At 36.3% G+C, this 15,489-nt stretch overlaps 1 protein-coding gene across 2 annotated transcripts; it reads right to left on the reverse strand.

The window, feature by feature from the left end:
• Positions 1–1,149: 1,149 nt before the first annotated feature.
• Positions 1,150–5,654, reverse strand: LOC103118350 (keratin-associated protein 24-1). Of its 2 annotated transcripts, none has more exons than XM_060197028.1 (2): positions 5,245–5,654; positions 1,150–1,360 (listed from the first exon to the last, which is right to left on the reverse strand). In XM_060197028.1, the coding sequence occupies exons 1-2, from the start codon at positions 5,613–5,615 to the stop codon at positions 1,327–1,329; spliced, it is 405 nt and encodes a 134-aa protein (XP_060053011.1). In that variant the 5' UTR covers positions 5,616–5,654; the 3' UTR covers positions 1,150–1,326. The 2 variants fall into 2 exon arrangements, with proteins under 2 accessions (XP_060053011.1, XP_007528626.2); XM_007528564.2 differs by lacking the exon at positions 1,150–1,360 and adding an exon at positions 3,802–4,697.
• Positions 5,655–15,489: the final 9,835 nt, after the last annotated feature.

Here is a 15,489-nt window from a genome sequence, read left to right on the forward strand (position 1 = left end):
GCATAGCATTTCCCAGTTTTCCACATAATTATTCAACCTGCTTTAAACATTATTATTATAAAGTAAATTGCTAGTCACTTAAACATAAAATTTCAAGCATGTGAATACAGAGAGTCATTAATCTTTCACTAGTTGGATTGTGTATCGAAAGAATTCCAGGGTAGATTTTTTTTTTATTTATAGTATGCAGGATTGCTGAGGTATAAATGCTAATGCAGCATATTATTTTATATTTCTACTGTGCATAAAAGAGGGTCTGCATAAAAAAACCTGAATATTTATATTTAGATATGTAAATATTTCATGGCTTCAGAGTAGAATAGTATAACTCTGTAAGCAGTTAATGTTTTCTTTTTCTAAAAACTGAAAAATAGAAGCATTCTTTTTACTTGAGACTCAGAAAGAGTACTTTTTTTTTAGTGTAAATGCACAAATATCTTATTTGGGCTCTAAAACTTAGCTGACATTGTATCTGTAGACATATTGAATTGTATATCAAGTATATTCTTTGCCTAACTGAAATCAAGTAGGACACACATATATGAATGTTCACATTCTGCGGTTTCCTAGAAAGTAAATCTATGCCTCTTTGACTTTTCCAGTTAGTGACTTAAATATTAACAACACAGAAAAATTTGCTAATTATTTATCAATTCATAAATGGAGGTACAAACTTTATTTTTCAATACTTCTATTTTTTGTGTTTAATTATATGATTACATAGGGAGGTAAAGCATCACTGTTATTTCTAAAAAAAAAAAGTGCTAATCTAAAATTCACCAAAGTAAACACAAATAAGTTTTTTCTCACATGTTTTTAATAATTAGTTATACATATATAATATATAATGATGTGATTTATTCTAACACCCATTCAACACAATTGTATTATTGCCCACAAGAAAATATGTATTATAAATAGAAATGGTTAGATTTAATGTGTTCAGTGATATATGAACTACCCTATGAATTTGTGTATCTTAATTTTATAAATCTCAATTTTTGTTATTTTATTTAATTTTTATTTATTCATTCACTTATTTATTTATTGGATAGAGATAGCCAGAAATCATAAGGGAGGGGTTGATAGAGAGGGAGAAAGACAGAGACACCTGCAGCTCTCATGAAGCTTTCCCTGCAGGTGGGGATGAGGGATTTGAACCCAGGTCCTTGTGCATGGTTACCTGTGTGCTCAACCTGGCCCTAAACTTCAAATTTTGTAGCATGCCTTAAATAAAATAATTCATATGAATTGGATGGAGAGATGCCCTCATGGTGATGCAAAAAGGATTCCATGCCTGAAGCTTCATGGTCCAGGGTTCAATCTTCAGCACCACCATATGCCAGAGTAGAGTAGTACTCTGGTAAAAGAATATATATATATATATCTTTCAAAATTCTTATAGAATTTGTATGTGTATGACTACAGTAAATTGGTTTTTAAAAGTCTTCCACTGATAGATTTTATTCTGTTTCCACTATTTCAATATCTAAGCAGTATTGAAATTAATACTATAAATCATAACATAATGTTTCTGAAGTGGGATATTGAAAAGTAGAATACCTGGTTAAGCAATATATGCATTTTAGATACTCTATATACAGTGATTATCAAAATTCACTACTGCTTTCATTATGCGATATAAGTTTTTAGTTGTCATAATAATATGTTTTTAAATCGCTGTCTTACATTCACATTAATTCAAACTTGAACACTGTTTGGTGTGATTATTGACCACTTATATTAACCTGATTGGTAATGTTATATATTTTTAAGATTTTGAGTCATCTTTCAGTTTAGTTTGTGATCACAGTAAAAACAAGTTGGCAGTGATTCTATGATGCACGTTGCATATGTATCTATTCCCTTTTGTTGCACTGGTTGTTTTATTATTATAGTTATTCTTGTTGTTGGATGGGACAAAGAGAGAGATGGAGAGAGGAGGGGAAGACAGAGAGGAGGAGAGAAAGACAGACAGACACCTGCAGAACTGCTTCACTGCCTGTGAAGTGACTCCCCTGCAGGTGGAGAGCCGGGGGCTCGAACTGTGATCCTTATGCCAGTCCTTGTGCTTTCCACCACGTGCGCTTAACCGCTGCACTACCTCCTGACTCCCTTTTTCCTGTTTTTCTACACTTCTGCTTCAGTTACCTCAGTAAGCATCACTGCAATGTCATTTCTTCCACCAAATACACTCTCATTCTCTCAGATACATCCCCTCCTCTGACTCCTTTTATATTGCATTTAAAACGGTTAGGGCAGAATTATATTTGTGTATTTAATCCTCTGATCAGTTGCTGCAAATATTATTGATCTTTTTTTCTGATTTTTTAAATTTTATTTACTAAAAGGAAACTCTAACAAAACCATAGGATAAGAGGGGTACAACTCCACACAATTTCCACCACCAGACCTCCATATCCCATCCCCTCCCCTGATAGCTTTCCTACTCCTTAACCCTTTGTTATTATGGACCCAAGGTTATTGTGGGGTGCAGAAGGTAGAAGGTCTGCCCTCTGTAATTGCTTCCCTGCTGAACATTGGAGTTGAAACCAGCCTGCCTCTCTCTTTCCCTAGTAGGGCGTGCTTCTGGGGAATCAGAGCTCCAGGACACATTGGTAAGGTCAAGAATATTTATACACCTTTCCTATATTTGGAAATTACTCTCTTCCCTGATCCAGATTTCTGGTCCCTTTTCCATCCATGACATCATCTCCTCAGACAATAACTAACATGTACCTGAATATCAGATATCAGGCTCAGGGAAAAAAAAAACTAGAATATATAGGATATACAGAACTGGAATATACCTACTAGCTCTCTACAAAACAGAGACCCACCCCACTCTTCATCTGCACTATTCCAGCCTTTAGGTTCATGATTGGTTAATAATTTGTTTGACTTTGTAATTTAACTTTCTTTTCAGCCACTAGGTTCCAAATAGTATCAATCTTAATACCCTCAAATAATCTTATTCAGTGTTTCAAAGAGTACATTTCCTTGTATTATTTGTAAAGATGTAAAAATAAAGAGTTTAAATGTATTGCTAATAACCATCTAGGACAATAGGACACAGAGAAAGAGATTAAAGGCAGAATATCACTCCAGTATATTCAATTTAAGGGATTGTAGCAGTGTCTTACAGATATAAGCCTTGCTCTCTAAAACTTGTATATTTCTCCAGCTGCTCATATAATAATAACTATTTTTAATTTTATTCTTAAAGTTAAGTTTAAGTACCTGGCCTATGTTACTGGAATGAAATTGGTCTTCTGTAGTCAATAGATGTCTTCTAAGAATGCCATACATTCTTTCTCAATATGAAGAAAACATTTTTAACAATTAACATCTTCTGCTAACTAACTACATGCACTCACAAGAAAGTGACTTTATTGTCCCTCAAATTGTTCAAGCAGTAACAATGCACTGACACTCCTACAAAAGTTTCATATATGTCACAGACCTACTGAATGAATAAATTAAATGGAAGCACCACTGTTGTGCTTCATGAGTTGTATTTAATTATTGATCTGGTATTGCTATTGATGATCTTTTCCTGTTTTTATCTCTTTTAACATTAATTTCCAGAAGTCATTTATTTTAACTTTGAAGAGCTATTTGACTTGTATTAATTATAAGTATATTATTATTGATAATATTTTACTGGGGATATACATAATCTTATTTTCAGTTTTAGACAAATTTTTAAAGGTTAAACCATTTATCAGAGGACCAAGTATTAAAACTATTACTAATATCAAACTTTATCTTCAACACCAATAAATGCACATATTGTCCAGGTAAATTTCCATATGTTTATAATATATATGTATATATAAACTAAGTTGGATACATTATATAACTATTTTACATAAACATAGCCATAGACACATTAAGAGGAATACTGCTGAGCTTAAGTTAAAGCAATAAACTGAAGTTCTGGGAATTATACATACATATATATTTAGTTTAGACTATAAATGACTGGGATTAAGTCTTCAACAATGCTATGCACATTACTGGTAATAAAGTTGAAAGTTTGGTAAGTGTGAAATAAAACAACAAAAATCATTTTTTCAAGTACACATTTGTTTATTGACCATGAACCAGGACCTTGTCCAGAAGCAGGAAGAAATAATTAATGAAGGAATACTGTAACAGCACCATGAAAATAGATTCTTATTTATCACAGAGTGTACAAGGATTTTTTTTTAATTCTTTAAATCACTATTTTGTATGCTTTTGTTACTTCTAAGGTTTTTTCCTACTCACTAAGAACAAATGCTGAGTACAAGACAATCTTGTTTTATAGTTTCTTTGGGAAAGACAGTCTTTGCTGAAATACTTTAAATCTAGTTTGACATAACTCTTCTTATATGCTAAGTTAATAGGGGAAGGAAAAGGCAGTCAACTCAGTCTTCTTGGGATAAAATTCATTTTTGATTATTAGAAAGACTCTAGCTAGAAAGTCAGCAAAAGTAGCAATAGAGAGCAAGTCACTCTAAAAGAATATGCTGGAATCATCAGTCAAATCAAGGAGGTCCCACTTCAGAGGTAGGTGATAATCTGGCATATAATCACTGAAGACGGCCAAAATAAGAAAGTTGATGATGGTTCTAGATATTTCACATGGAGTCTCTTTAGCATGTCCAACATACGATGGTTTCATATATAACGAAACTGTGTTCAGGATCAGTCTTCAACACAAAGGACATTAACATAGCAACAGGGAACCAAATGTGACTAGTAGGTAATGATGGTTATTGTTGATTTCTGGAGTTATATCTGAGACTGACTAATTCACCAGAATATGAGAGCAAGTGACTACTGAGTAGAGTCTTCCCCACTGACCAGACATCTAGCAGCTAATAAATGAAATCAGCTGATCAATAACAGCTCAGTGGTCTGCAGCCACTGCATAGATATCTCAGAGGAGGAAAGCTACTTGGTATACAATGTGGAGATCGAAAGCATCTAGAATGATAACTCAGAGGCCCATAATTTGGATATTGGACATTTCTCCATGAGTACGTTTGAGAGTGGCATCTGTTGGCAATATAACTCGATGGTGACAAACCAAAGTGTTGATAATTTCTGTACTCAAAACCACCCAGTCTGCATGAGTTTAGTGGTCGAAAACTTTTGGATAAGCAATTAAGTTGCTCAAAGCATCTGGAGCTACTACTTGGGGTTTTGTAGACTTTAGATGCATCTTTTCTGGATAGATAACTATCAGATACATACCCTTTGCTTTCAGGGCATGGACTGCAGCTGGGTTTGGGTCCAACGTTGGTCGTTTCACACTCAATGCACCCTTTTCCTACAGCTGGAGAGCTGAAGGGCGTACATAAGTTTGATGGGTCACAGTTGGTAGTGTAGTTCTTGGGTTCACAGCTGGGAGATTCACTCCTTGGCACTTCACAATAGAAGTCTTGGCAATTATCCAGGAGCCAGAGATTTCCTTGGTAACTGCTGGGTAAGCAGAGCCCAAAGGTAGGGCTTACATCACTGGAACAAAGAGCAGCAGAAGTCACTGGAATATAACAGTAAGTTTTATAGGATGAACCACTGCAGACACCAGGAGAGGCCAGGAAAGACATGGAACCTGAATGCATGCTCAGTGGTGGTCAAGAAATTATGGTGTGATTGTAAGCCTAGGACTCTTTATATCCTCCCTTGTGACTACCTGCTTCCTCTCCAAACTCTCTTCCTGCTCAATACCAATAATATAGCAACATCTCATTAGCTTGGTGTTTTGCTAGGACTGTTGATATCTTTAACTTCATATAAAAACAAGTTTATTTTGATTCTTCAAAGTATCTATAATCGCCACTTTGAGCATCAGCCTTCACTCATAATCTGTAGATGATAGCTTTGGTGAACAGTACTTTTAATATTAACAGGCAAACTCTTGTCTGTCAATAAGTGGTTAACAAGAGTTCATCTGACTTAGGGCTTCCGTGGTTTGGTTATTAAAAGATTAACGAGGATACAAGTAAAGCGAACAGACCTATACTTTTCCACTCTGGGCAACTGAGGAGTACAGCAGTACTCAACCTATATATAGTGTGAAAAGAAGCTGAATACTTTAGTTGTTGATACATTGTTGTTAAAAGTAGAGTAAGGCATTAAACTATCAAGACAAAAGAACTGGTCCACCTCAAATACATGTTCTGTTGTTAGCTTTGCCAGACAATGCACTGGTGACAACTTCTCATCTGGTGGGTTTAGAGAATTCCAGCTGTAGGACTTAACAGGGATTCCAAGGAAACTGTGACTTATACAGGGCTAGAAATGAACTTGGCCCCATGGGCTAGTGGTTGCTAAGTAACCAAGATTTCTATAATGTCCCTTAAAGAACTTGGGCAGTATGTAATATAAAAGAAAAATAAGTCAGTTTCTCTACAATGTACCTTCCTAATTAATTAAGTTTCTATATTATACATCCTGTTGTCTCTGTTGGAAAATGCAGTAGCTGTCAGATGACTATTTTCTCTTTTTCTCCTTAAATACTTGCACTTCTTTAGTGTGTTTTATTTTGGGGCACAATTTCACGTCAGTATTAAGGAATGTCATTATTGTCTTGCTTTATGTATATAAAAAGGGTATGATAATGTTTTAAAACTTAGTGTAAAATCCTGTCTAATTACTGTGTACACTGTACTTGCTAATACTTTTCACTTCTTGTGGCGAAGACTGAAGGGATTTTTATAAAAGTTTTATTTACATTGAAGAATTTTACAAAAAAATGAAGTTGGTTGAAAATACACAATAAGTCAGACTTGCAATCTTCAATGGAATGGAAATGACAACATATGTATTAACACATAACTTCAGGAATAGGATAACTGCTACAGGGATAGTTTTTAAAAGAGCATTCTTAGGAGAGTCAATTTGATTTCTATGCATGCTTTATGCTTCTCAGCTAGATACTTTTAAATGAACTCCAATTTAAAGTAATAGATATTCTCCAAACATTTTTTCTTCTTATTTATTTGTTATTGGATAGAGATAGAGAGAAACTGAGATGGGAGGAGAGATAGAGATAGGGAAAGAGACAGAGACACCTGCAAACCTGTTTCACCACTCACGAAGTTTTTGCCTTCCTACATTCTTTTTTTTTTTCATTCAGAGTTTGCTCAGGGTTTCTTTGTGTATCTATTCTTTAAGATGGCAAGAAGCAAATGCTTACTAATTTATTACCTTCTATAGTGATTCTCAGCTAAAAAGTGCCAAATTCAGGGAACCATATTTTCCATAAACTACTTGACTATAGAGTATTTTTTGGTATTGTCCCAGAATTTCCAGTATGAAAGCAAGCAAAACAGAAAATACAATGCACATGGCAGTTAATCAACTTCACATTAAGTTACTGGACCCTAATGATATATAGAAAAGCCCAGCAGTTGACAGAGTTGTATTTCTGTCTCTATCATAAAATATCTTGAACCTGATTCAGATGCTTTCTTATTTCAGATTTGAAGGGTGAAACACAGGATGAACAAATTAACTTAAAGGCCACATATGCTTGCTTCTCAGCATGACAATAAATAGTAAAACAGAGTAATGTAAATTATTCATATGGCAAACTTAACAAATTAAGTGAAGCATCATCTAGCATAAACAACACTCAAAAACATGAAACTTCACAACCTATTAACATTTATTTTGGTATATGCTGTTGTAAACAAATATTGAAGTTATCAAAGACATAAATGACTCAGTTATTCTTTTTTTGTAGTTATTCATTTTATCTTCTACCTTCTTATACACATACTGGGCTCACACATTGCCACCCTGCGTCACTTATCCACCATAGATTATAAAGTATAAATTTATAGAAATATCTTCCATTTTATTATCTACTCTAGACTCTTATCTTGTCCACAGATGGATCAGACATCATGTATGACAGATAAAACATTAAGATCATCACAATGGTTTTACTTTATCAGAAACTTAAAAAGGCATTATGAAAAAAACATTAAAAATCATTGTCACGAGAATATAAATTCCCTTTGAAGACTTTGAAAAATCTTAAGTGTCAGTGTGTTTTTGTTTCACTGCTAAGGATTTTCTTTCCTTCTGTGAATTCTACTTTTGTGTAATTTAATTCTCCTTCTGTTGATGTATACCTGTAAAGTTGACAAGACATCCCCCCCTTCCAGATGCCTACCTTCTAACCTCTGGAACATGTGAATGTCCTATTCTGTGGCTAAAAGACTTTGCTAAGGTGATTTGGTTGAAGAGCTTGTGAAAGAGTATCTGAGTGAGCCCTTTGCACTTACTGGGATCCTCATCAGAGACAGTAAATCATAGCTAAGGCACTGCCATAGAAGCAAAGATTGGAACTGTGCTGCTATTCCTAGAATAATGATAGAAATTTCCAGAAACTGAAAGAACAGAGAATGGATTCTGCACATCCCTCCTTTCCCCCAGAGATCCCAGAAAGAATCAGTCTTGGGGACACCAAGACTTTACCTCATGAAAATGATTTTGCACTCTTGACTTCCAGAACTGTAAAACATTAATTGCTATGGTTTAATGTCATCAAGCTTATAAGAATTTTTATAGCAGCCACAAGAAACTAATATACTATGTCAGAAAAATATAGGTAACTGTAATAGTATTTATTAAATGTGAAAAGGTCTGTACTTTGTACCCAAGACATGTTTAAGACTCAAGCTTTAAGAATATAAGCTTTCAGGAGTCGGGCAGTAGCATAGCAGGTTAAGCACATGTGGTGCAAAGCGCAAGGGCCTGCTTAAGGATCCCAGTTCAAGCCCCCTGCTACCCACCTGCAGGAGGTCACTTCACAAGTGATGAAGCAGGTCTGCAGGTGTCTATCTTTCTCTCCTCCTCTCTGTATCCCCCTCCTCTCTCCATTTCTCTCTGTTCTATCCAACAACAACAGCTATGACAATAATAACAACTACAACAAGTACAACAAGGGCAACAAAATGAGGAAAAAATAGCTTCAACAAGGGCAACAAAATGAGGAAAAAATAGGAGCAATGGATTCGTAGTGCAGGCACTGAGCCCCAGCAATAACCCTGGAGGCAAAAAGAAAGAAAGAAAAAGAATATAAGCTTCCTAGCCATTACATAATTCACAGAAATCCCTTAAACCTTCTGAGGAAAGATGAACAAACTCCCTTTATTGAATGAAGAAACAGATCCTTTGTAACTTATTAAAAAGAGCTATGAAACTATTTCTACTTTTCTCTCAGAAGTTAAAAAGACTTTAGAGTAAACACAGAAGATCAAAAAAAGTTAAATTGTCCAGTAAATAAATCTTCAAGAAAATAATATTTTCTTCTAGCCTTCTAGTTCATGCTGTTTGTTTAAATTATTCTATTTATTTTTGTTTTAATGAGAGAGAGAGAGAGAGAGAGAGAGAGAGAGAGAGATGGAGAGACCGACTGACCAGAGCACTCTACTCAGTTCTAGATTATGGTCATATGGGGATTGAAATTGAAACCTTAAAATCTCAGGAATGAAAGGTTTTTTGCATGATTTTTATGCTGTCTCCCCAGCCCAATTATAAGATATTACCTCCCCTTTTGTATGATTGTGTTCTAATTCCACTTTCCAGAGTACAGCTGTATGATACAAACATGATTCCATGACTTTAAAAAGTAAAGTATGTTTAAATCTGTAGTTACATAACAGTTATATTTTTAAGTACTGAGTCAAAATTATTCTTGAATGCTGCAGTGATAACATGAAGGTGAACATCAGCTGTGTTTATATTGTTAGAATCACAGATCATTGGTGGCTTCAAAACCTCAAAGACAGGTGAGTAAAATGAAAATGGTTAGGAACAAGAGTAAGTGAAGATAAAGCATTTATAAATGACAACCCAGGTGGGTGTAAACAGAGGAACAGACGTTTAATTCGCACTTGGCTTTGTGGCAATTATGGTGTGAATATAATAGGATACAGGTATAATAAGAGTAAAACATTTTGCAATGGGGCTATCAAGACTGGCATTTAATTAACTATGAATCATCATTTTACTGTATCCCATTAAAATATATTTATTAACATGCAACCAAGGGACGTATCTTCTCTCTCTCTCTCTCTCTCTCTCTCTCTGTGTGTGTGTGTGTGTGTGTGTGTGTGTGTGTGTGTGTGCGTGTCTTCTTATTTAAGACTAGTAATAGCAACTTTGCAGGACTGTATTGAAACTGGATTGTGATGAGAAATGTAGAATCACCTAAGAAGATAGATGATAAATAAGAAAATTCTACTTTCCACTATTTTCTTTCTTTTCCTTTTTTTAATTTTTAAAATTTATTTATAAAACAGAAACACTGACAAAACCATAGGGTAAGAGGGGTACAACTCCACACAATTCCCACCACCAGAAGTCCGTATCCCATCCCCTCCCCTGATAGCTTTCCTATTCTTTAACCCTCTGAGAGTATGGTCCCAAGGTCATTGTGGGATACAGAAGGTGGAAGGTTTGGCTTCTGTAATTGCTTCCCCACTGAACATGGGCATTGAAAGGTTGATCCAGCCTGACTCTCTCTTCCCCTAGTGGGTCGAGGTTCTGGAGAATCAGAGTTCCAGGACATATTGGTGGGGTTGCCTGTCCAGGGAAGTCTGGTTGGCATCATGCTAGCATCTGGAACCTGGTGGCTGAAAAGAGAGTTAACATATAAAGCCAAACAAATTGTTGGCTAATCATGACCCTAAAGGCTGGAATAGTAAAGATGAAGAGTGGGGGAGGGCTCTCTGTTCTGTAGATAGCTAGTAGGCATATTTTAGTTATATTCCAAAGGGTCTGTGGCTATACTATGTTTTTTTTTGCCTGAGCCTGAAATCTGATATGCAGGTGGATCCTAGTTATTGTCTGGGGAGATGATGTCATGGCTGGAAAAACCAGAAAGCTGGATTAAGGAAGAGAGGAGCTCCCAAATATGGGAAAGGTGTATAAATACTGTTGATTGTAAACCACATCGATTTGACGTGATCTGGGGCCCATATTCAGCTTAGCAGCCCATGTGACCTCTGCATCCCTGTAGATCTGAGCTCACATTCTGTGGTCAGTAGGAGCATTCGAAGATGCCCCAATATCAAGACCCATCTTCCTCTAGTGTAGCATAGAGTATGTTGTCCAGCCTCCATTCAGAGGATGGAACATTCTCTACCATTGTTAATCTAAGTTGAGGGCAAGGTCCTATGGGGGCCCACAGGTGGGTCTGTTTTGTTGTTAACAATATAGTTGACTGGTAACAATGGAAGAGGGATTTATTTGAGGTCTAGGTCCATCATGTCGGTTTGGGAATCTCAGGACTGCCCGAATAGGGCCGAAGCTGATGTGGTGGCAAGTCTAATTTACATATTTCCATTCATCCATGAGACTGAAGTGTATCATTACTCTTAATTTTAAAATTTCAAATAAACAACCTTGGGACAACTATGTCAAAAATCCTAGTAGTTAGGGACAGAGAGAGGCAGACTGGGATATGGATTACCGGTCAACGCCCATGTTCAGAGGGGAAGCAATTACAGAAGCCAGACCTTCTACCTTCTGCAACCCACAATAACCCTGGGTCCATGCTCCCAGAGGGATAGAGAGAGTGGGAAAGCTATTGAGGAGGGGATGGGATATGGAGATTGGGTGGTGGGAATTGTGTGGAGTTGTATCCCTCCTATCCTATGGTTTTTTTAATGTCTCTTTTCTTAAATAAATAATTATAAAATAGTTATCAAGACTGTTTTAGGTAATAAACCAAGTATAAACATCACTTTGAATTTTATCAGGTAAAAATAGCATAGGTTAACACAACAACTGAACTGAAGGAACAAATGACTCATTAGTCTGAAGAAAAACCCTTCAACATAATAATAAATTTTCTTTACAAAACTATCTGTAATTATTCCAGGATAATTCAGCATGGACTTTCAATATATTGAGATTGCTAAGTCCCAAAGGGAGAACAATCTTGTTTGGAAACTTTTGTAAATAGGAAATGGCTTGAAAGTTATTAGATCCATAATTCTTGCATCTGAAGGTGCTAAATATACACTAGACTTTGATAGTCACAGAACTGGCATCTCAAAAACAAAACAAAACAAAACAAAAACAGGACAAACATTCATTGGTGGAAGCCCATAGGAAATGAAGTCCTACTGTTGACAGCAATAAGGGAGGTGGTCTGTGTACAGTGATGATTTACAGAAATTGCTGCAGAAAGAACCAAGGGGGAAAAATTGATAACTTAGAAGGCTCTGAAGACACACTCACTGGTGGGAGGTTAGCAAGAGAGTTCATAGGTTCTGGTGGGTGCACTCCAGGATGACTGGTTGCTAAAATGTTTGGCACACATCTCCAGGAAATCATTCAGATTCTATGTTCTGCTTAGGCTAGGCAAACAGACCACCACCACAAGTCACACAGGTTGTGTTTGTAACCGATCAGTACAGGTAGGAATTAGAAAAGATTTTTGACTCTCATCAAAAAAAAAAAGAAAAAAGAAAAATGAAAAGTGATTTACCTGAGCTGAGCTGGAACTTTTTTTTTTTTTTAGTTTTGCTCCCCCTCCTTTTTGCTGTCCTTGTTGTTTTCACTGTGGTTATAGCTATTATTATTATTATTGCTATTGATGTCATCATTGTTGGCTAGGACAGAGAGAAATGGAGAGAGGAGGGGAAAACAGGGGGAGAGAAAGATAGACACCTGCAGACCTGCTTCATCACCTGTGAAGTGACGCCCCTGCAGGTGGGGAGCCGGGGACTCGGACCGAGACTTTTAATCTCAAATCAGCATAGGGAAAAGCAATAGGTGACTGATTCACAGGAGATGAGCCTTCCAGGCAATAGCCCTGAAAATGAACACTTGCAAGAAATAATAGAGACCCTGCAGGCTTAAAAATGAATATTTGCAAGAAGGAATTAAAAGAACTTCTTGCTTCAAGAGCTTTCAACCCTAGCCTCCAACCTGAAAACAAAATTTCTATTCATTTTTACTATTTTCTAAGTTTTTTTGATAAAACGTTTTTCTTAGCACAAATGAATTTATGGGGCCCTGATGGACCAAGGCCAAGAGAAACCAGAGGTGCATATATATGTTTGTTATTTCATGTTGAAAGCAGGGGATGAGATAATAGGCAAATGACAAGGACTAGCAAGAGAGCAGAAACTCTGGTTTAGAGAACAGAGGAGGTGGACCAGGTGCACATGTTATAAGGCACAAGGACCCAAGTTCGAGGCCCTGGCCCCCATCTGTGGGGAGGGGGAGCTTTGCAAGTGGTGAAGCAGGGCTGCAGGTGTCTCTCTGTCTCTCTTCCTCTCTTTCTCCCCATCCCTCTCGATTTCTGACTGTCTCTATCCAATAAATAAATAAAGATTTAAAAAGAGAGAGAGAACAGCAGTGATAGAACGGTAGCATCTGAAGTGAGGGTTTCAGATAAGTAGCAGAGAGTAACTGTTTTAAGTCTCACTGAAGCCAGATCATTTCGCTTATATACTTAATGCTTGATACATAGAGTCTCCTTCATTTACTTTAAATCGATTTGTCTCATAACATCTCATGAGTTCATCTCTGTCTATACAGACCAAATTCTGCCTTCAAATATTTGTCCTATTTACCAGGCATAATGTTGTACAATACCGTTGCAGATGAGATGGAAACAACAAGAGCCTTTCAGGCTCTTCTGGTAGGGTTCTTTTGGGGGAGGAAAGTTTAACTGGAATCCTTTCCAGCTCCCCATAAGCCTGTTAAATTCCATTTTCAAGGTCCACATTGATGACTTAATATTTGCCAAATTTCTATGTCAAGTTAGATTCTCAAAGACTTGAGAAAATATATGTGTTGCATCCCACATTGATATATTTATACTTACTTCTACGAGCGAAATTATCACGGGTCCGGTGGTAGGCCACCAGGTTAAGTGCACATGGGATGAAGCACAAGGATCTAGGTTCGAATCCCCAAACTCCCACTCCCCACAAAAGGTGAAACAAGTCTTCAGATGTCTCTCTGTCTCTCTCCCTCTCTATTTCCTCCCCGCTCTCAATTTCGCTCTCTGTTCTACTCAATAAAATGGAAAATGGCTGCCAGGAGCAGTGGATTTGTAGTGTAAGTGCGAGGCCTCAGCGATAACCCTGGAGGAAAAAATTAAAACAAGCAAAATTCTCATATATTCCCCCTGATTACATGCAAGTGAGGAGAAACATGTCTCAAAAGATATCAGTTTGTTTCCCAACGTTCCAAAATTACAGGGCATCTTCATTTAAGTTTATCACTAAAACATTTTAATTTTCAGGAAATCAAACTGAACAGAATTTTAATATCATATGAAGAATGATGTCTAAGTCAATTTTTTTATTATTTATTTTCCCTTTTGTTGCCCTTTTTTTTTTTTTTTTTCATTATTGGACAGGAAAGAGAAACGGAGAGAGGAAGGAGGAGGGGAAGACGAGGGGGATAAAAGACGCCCTTGCAGGTGGAGAGCCTGGGGCTCGAACCCGGATCTTTAGTCAGTTCTTGAGCTTTGCATCACGTGCGCTGAACCCGCTGCACTACCGCCCAAACCCCTTAAGTCATTCTTATTGGCACACTTATTTTTTTGTCTTTTGTCAGAACACAGTAAAGTTTTAATTCATAGCGCTGTCAGAAAATTGAACCTGGGACACGGAGTATGAATATCTCTCACATAACCATTATGATGTCTTTCTAGTCTCATTTGCATACTTTAAGAACTCTTTTTTGATGGAGGATATAACATAATGATTATGCAAAAAAAATAAAATCATGCCTGAGGCCCAAAAATCTCAGGTCCAAGCATCATGGAAGTTGGAGTTATCAAACTGAGCTAATCATTAATCACCAATAATTAAAATGGAAGTTGGATGCAGGAGAAATAACTGAAAAAATTTCAGTATTATCAACAAATATATCACATCTTAATGACAAGTATGGAAAGATCCAATAAGCATGTCTTCTAGCTGACATGAATCCGAATTTATTATCTGCAATTCCATGTGTACTTTCTACCAATATCTACAGAGACCACTGGTTCTGTAAGTTTGTTATTTTTCCATATGGTTGCCTCATTCAGAAAACTGAGATCTTAAAAAAAAAAAAAACCACGTAAAATCCTAAACACTATTATTATTACATCCCTTATTAGAGATGATTGGTTGAGGATATGACAAAATGAATACAAATAATAAAGATCACATCTGAGAGGATGCGATATTTCCATTATCAACTAATAATTAGAACTTTTAATTGTCAAGCTAAATCTTCTTTAGGATTTAACATAAGTCTACTATATTCTCCATATTTTCTTACATAACTAAGATTTCTTCCCCCTCCTTGCCTACATAATAAAGTCTACACTAAGAATAATGTTCAAAGGTCATCAAAACCTGGCACCAACACATAGTTTTTTAGTCTCTCTCCTGTATTCTTCTCCAAAATACTTGTATTTATTTTTCATTTAATTATTTTAAATGTCTGAAAATCTTTCTTTTA

The sequence above is a fragment of the Erinaceus europaeus genome, chromosome 9 (assembly GCF_950295315.1).
Source record: "Erinaceus europaeus chromosome 9, mEriEur2.1, whole genome shotgun sequence".
Taxonomy (NCBI): Eukaryota; Metazoa; Chordata; class Mammalia; order Eulipotyphla; family Erinaceidae; genus Erinaceus; species Erinaceus europaeus.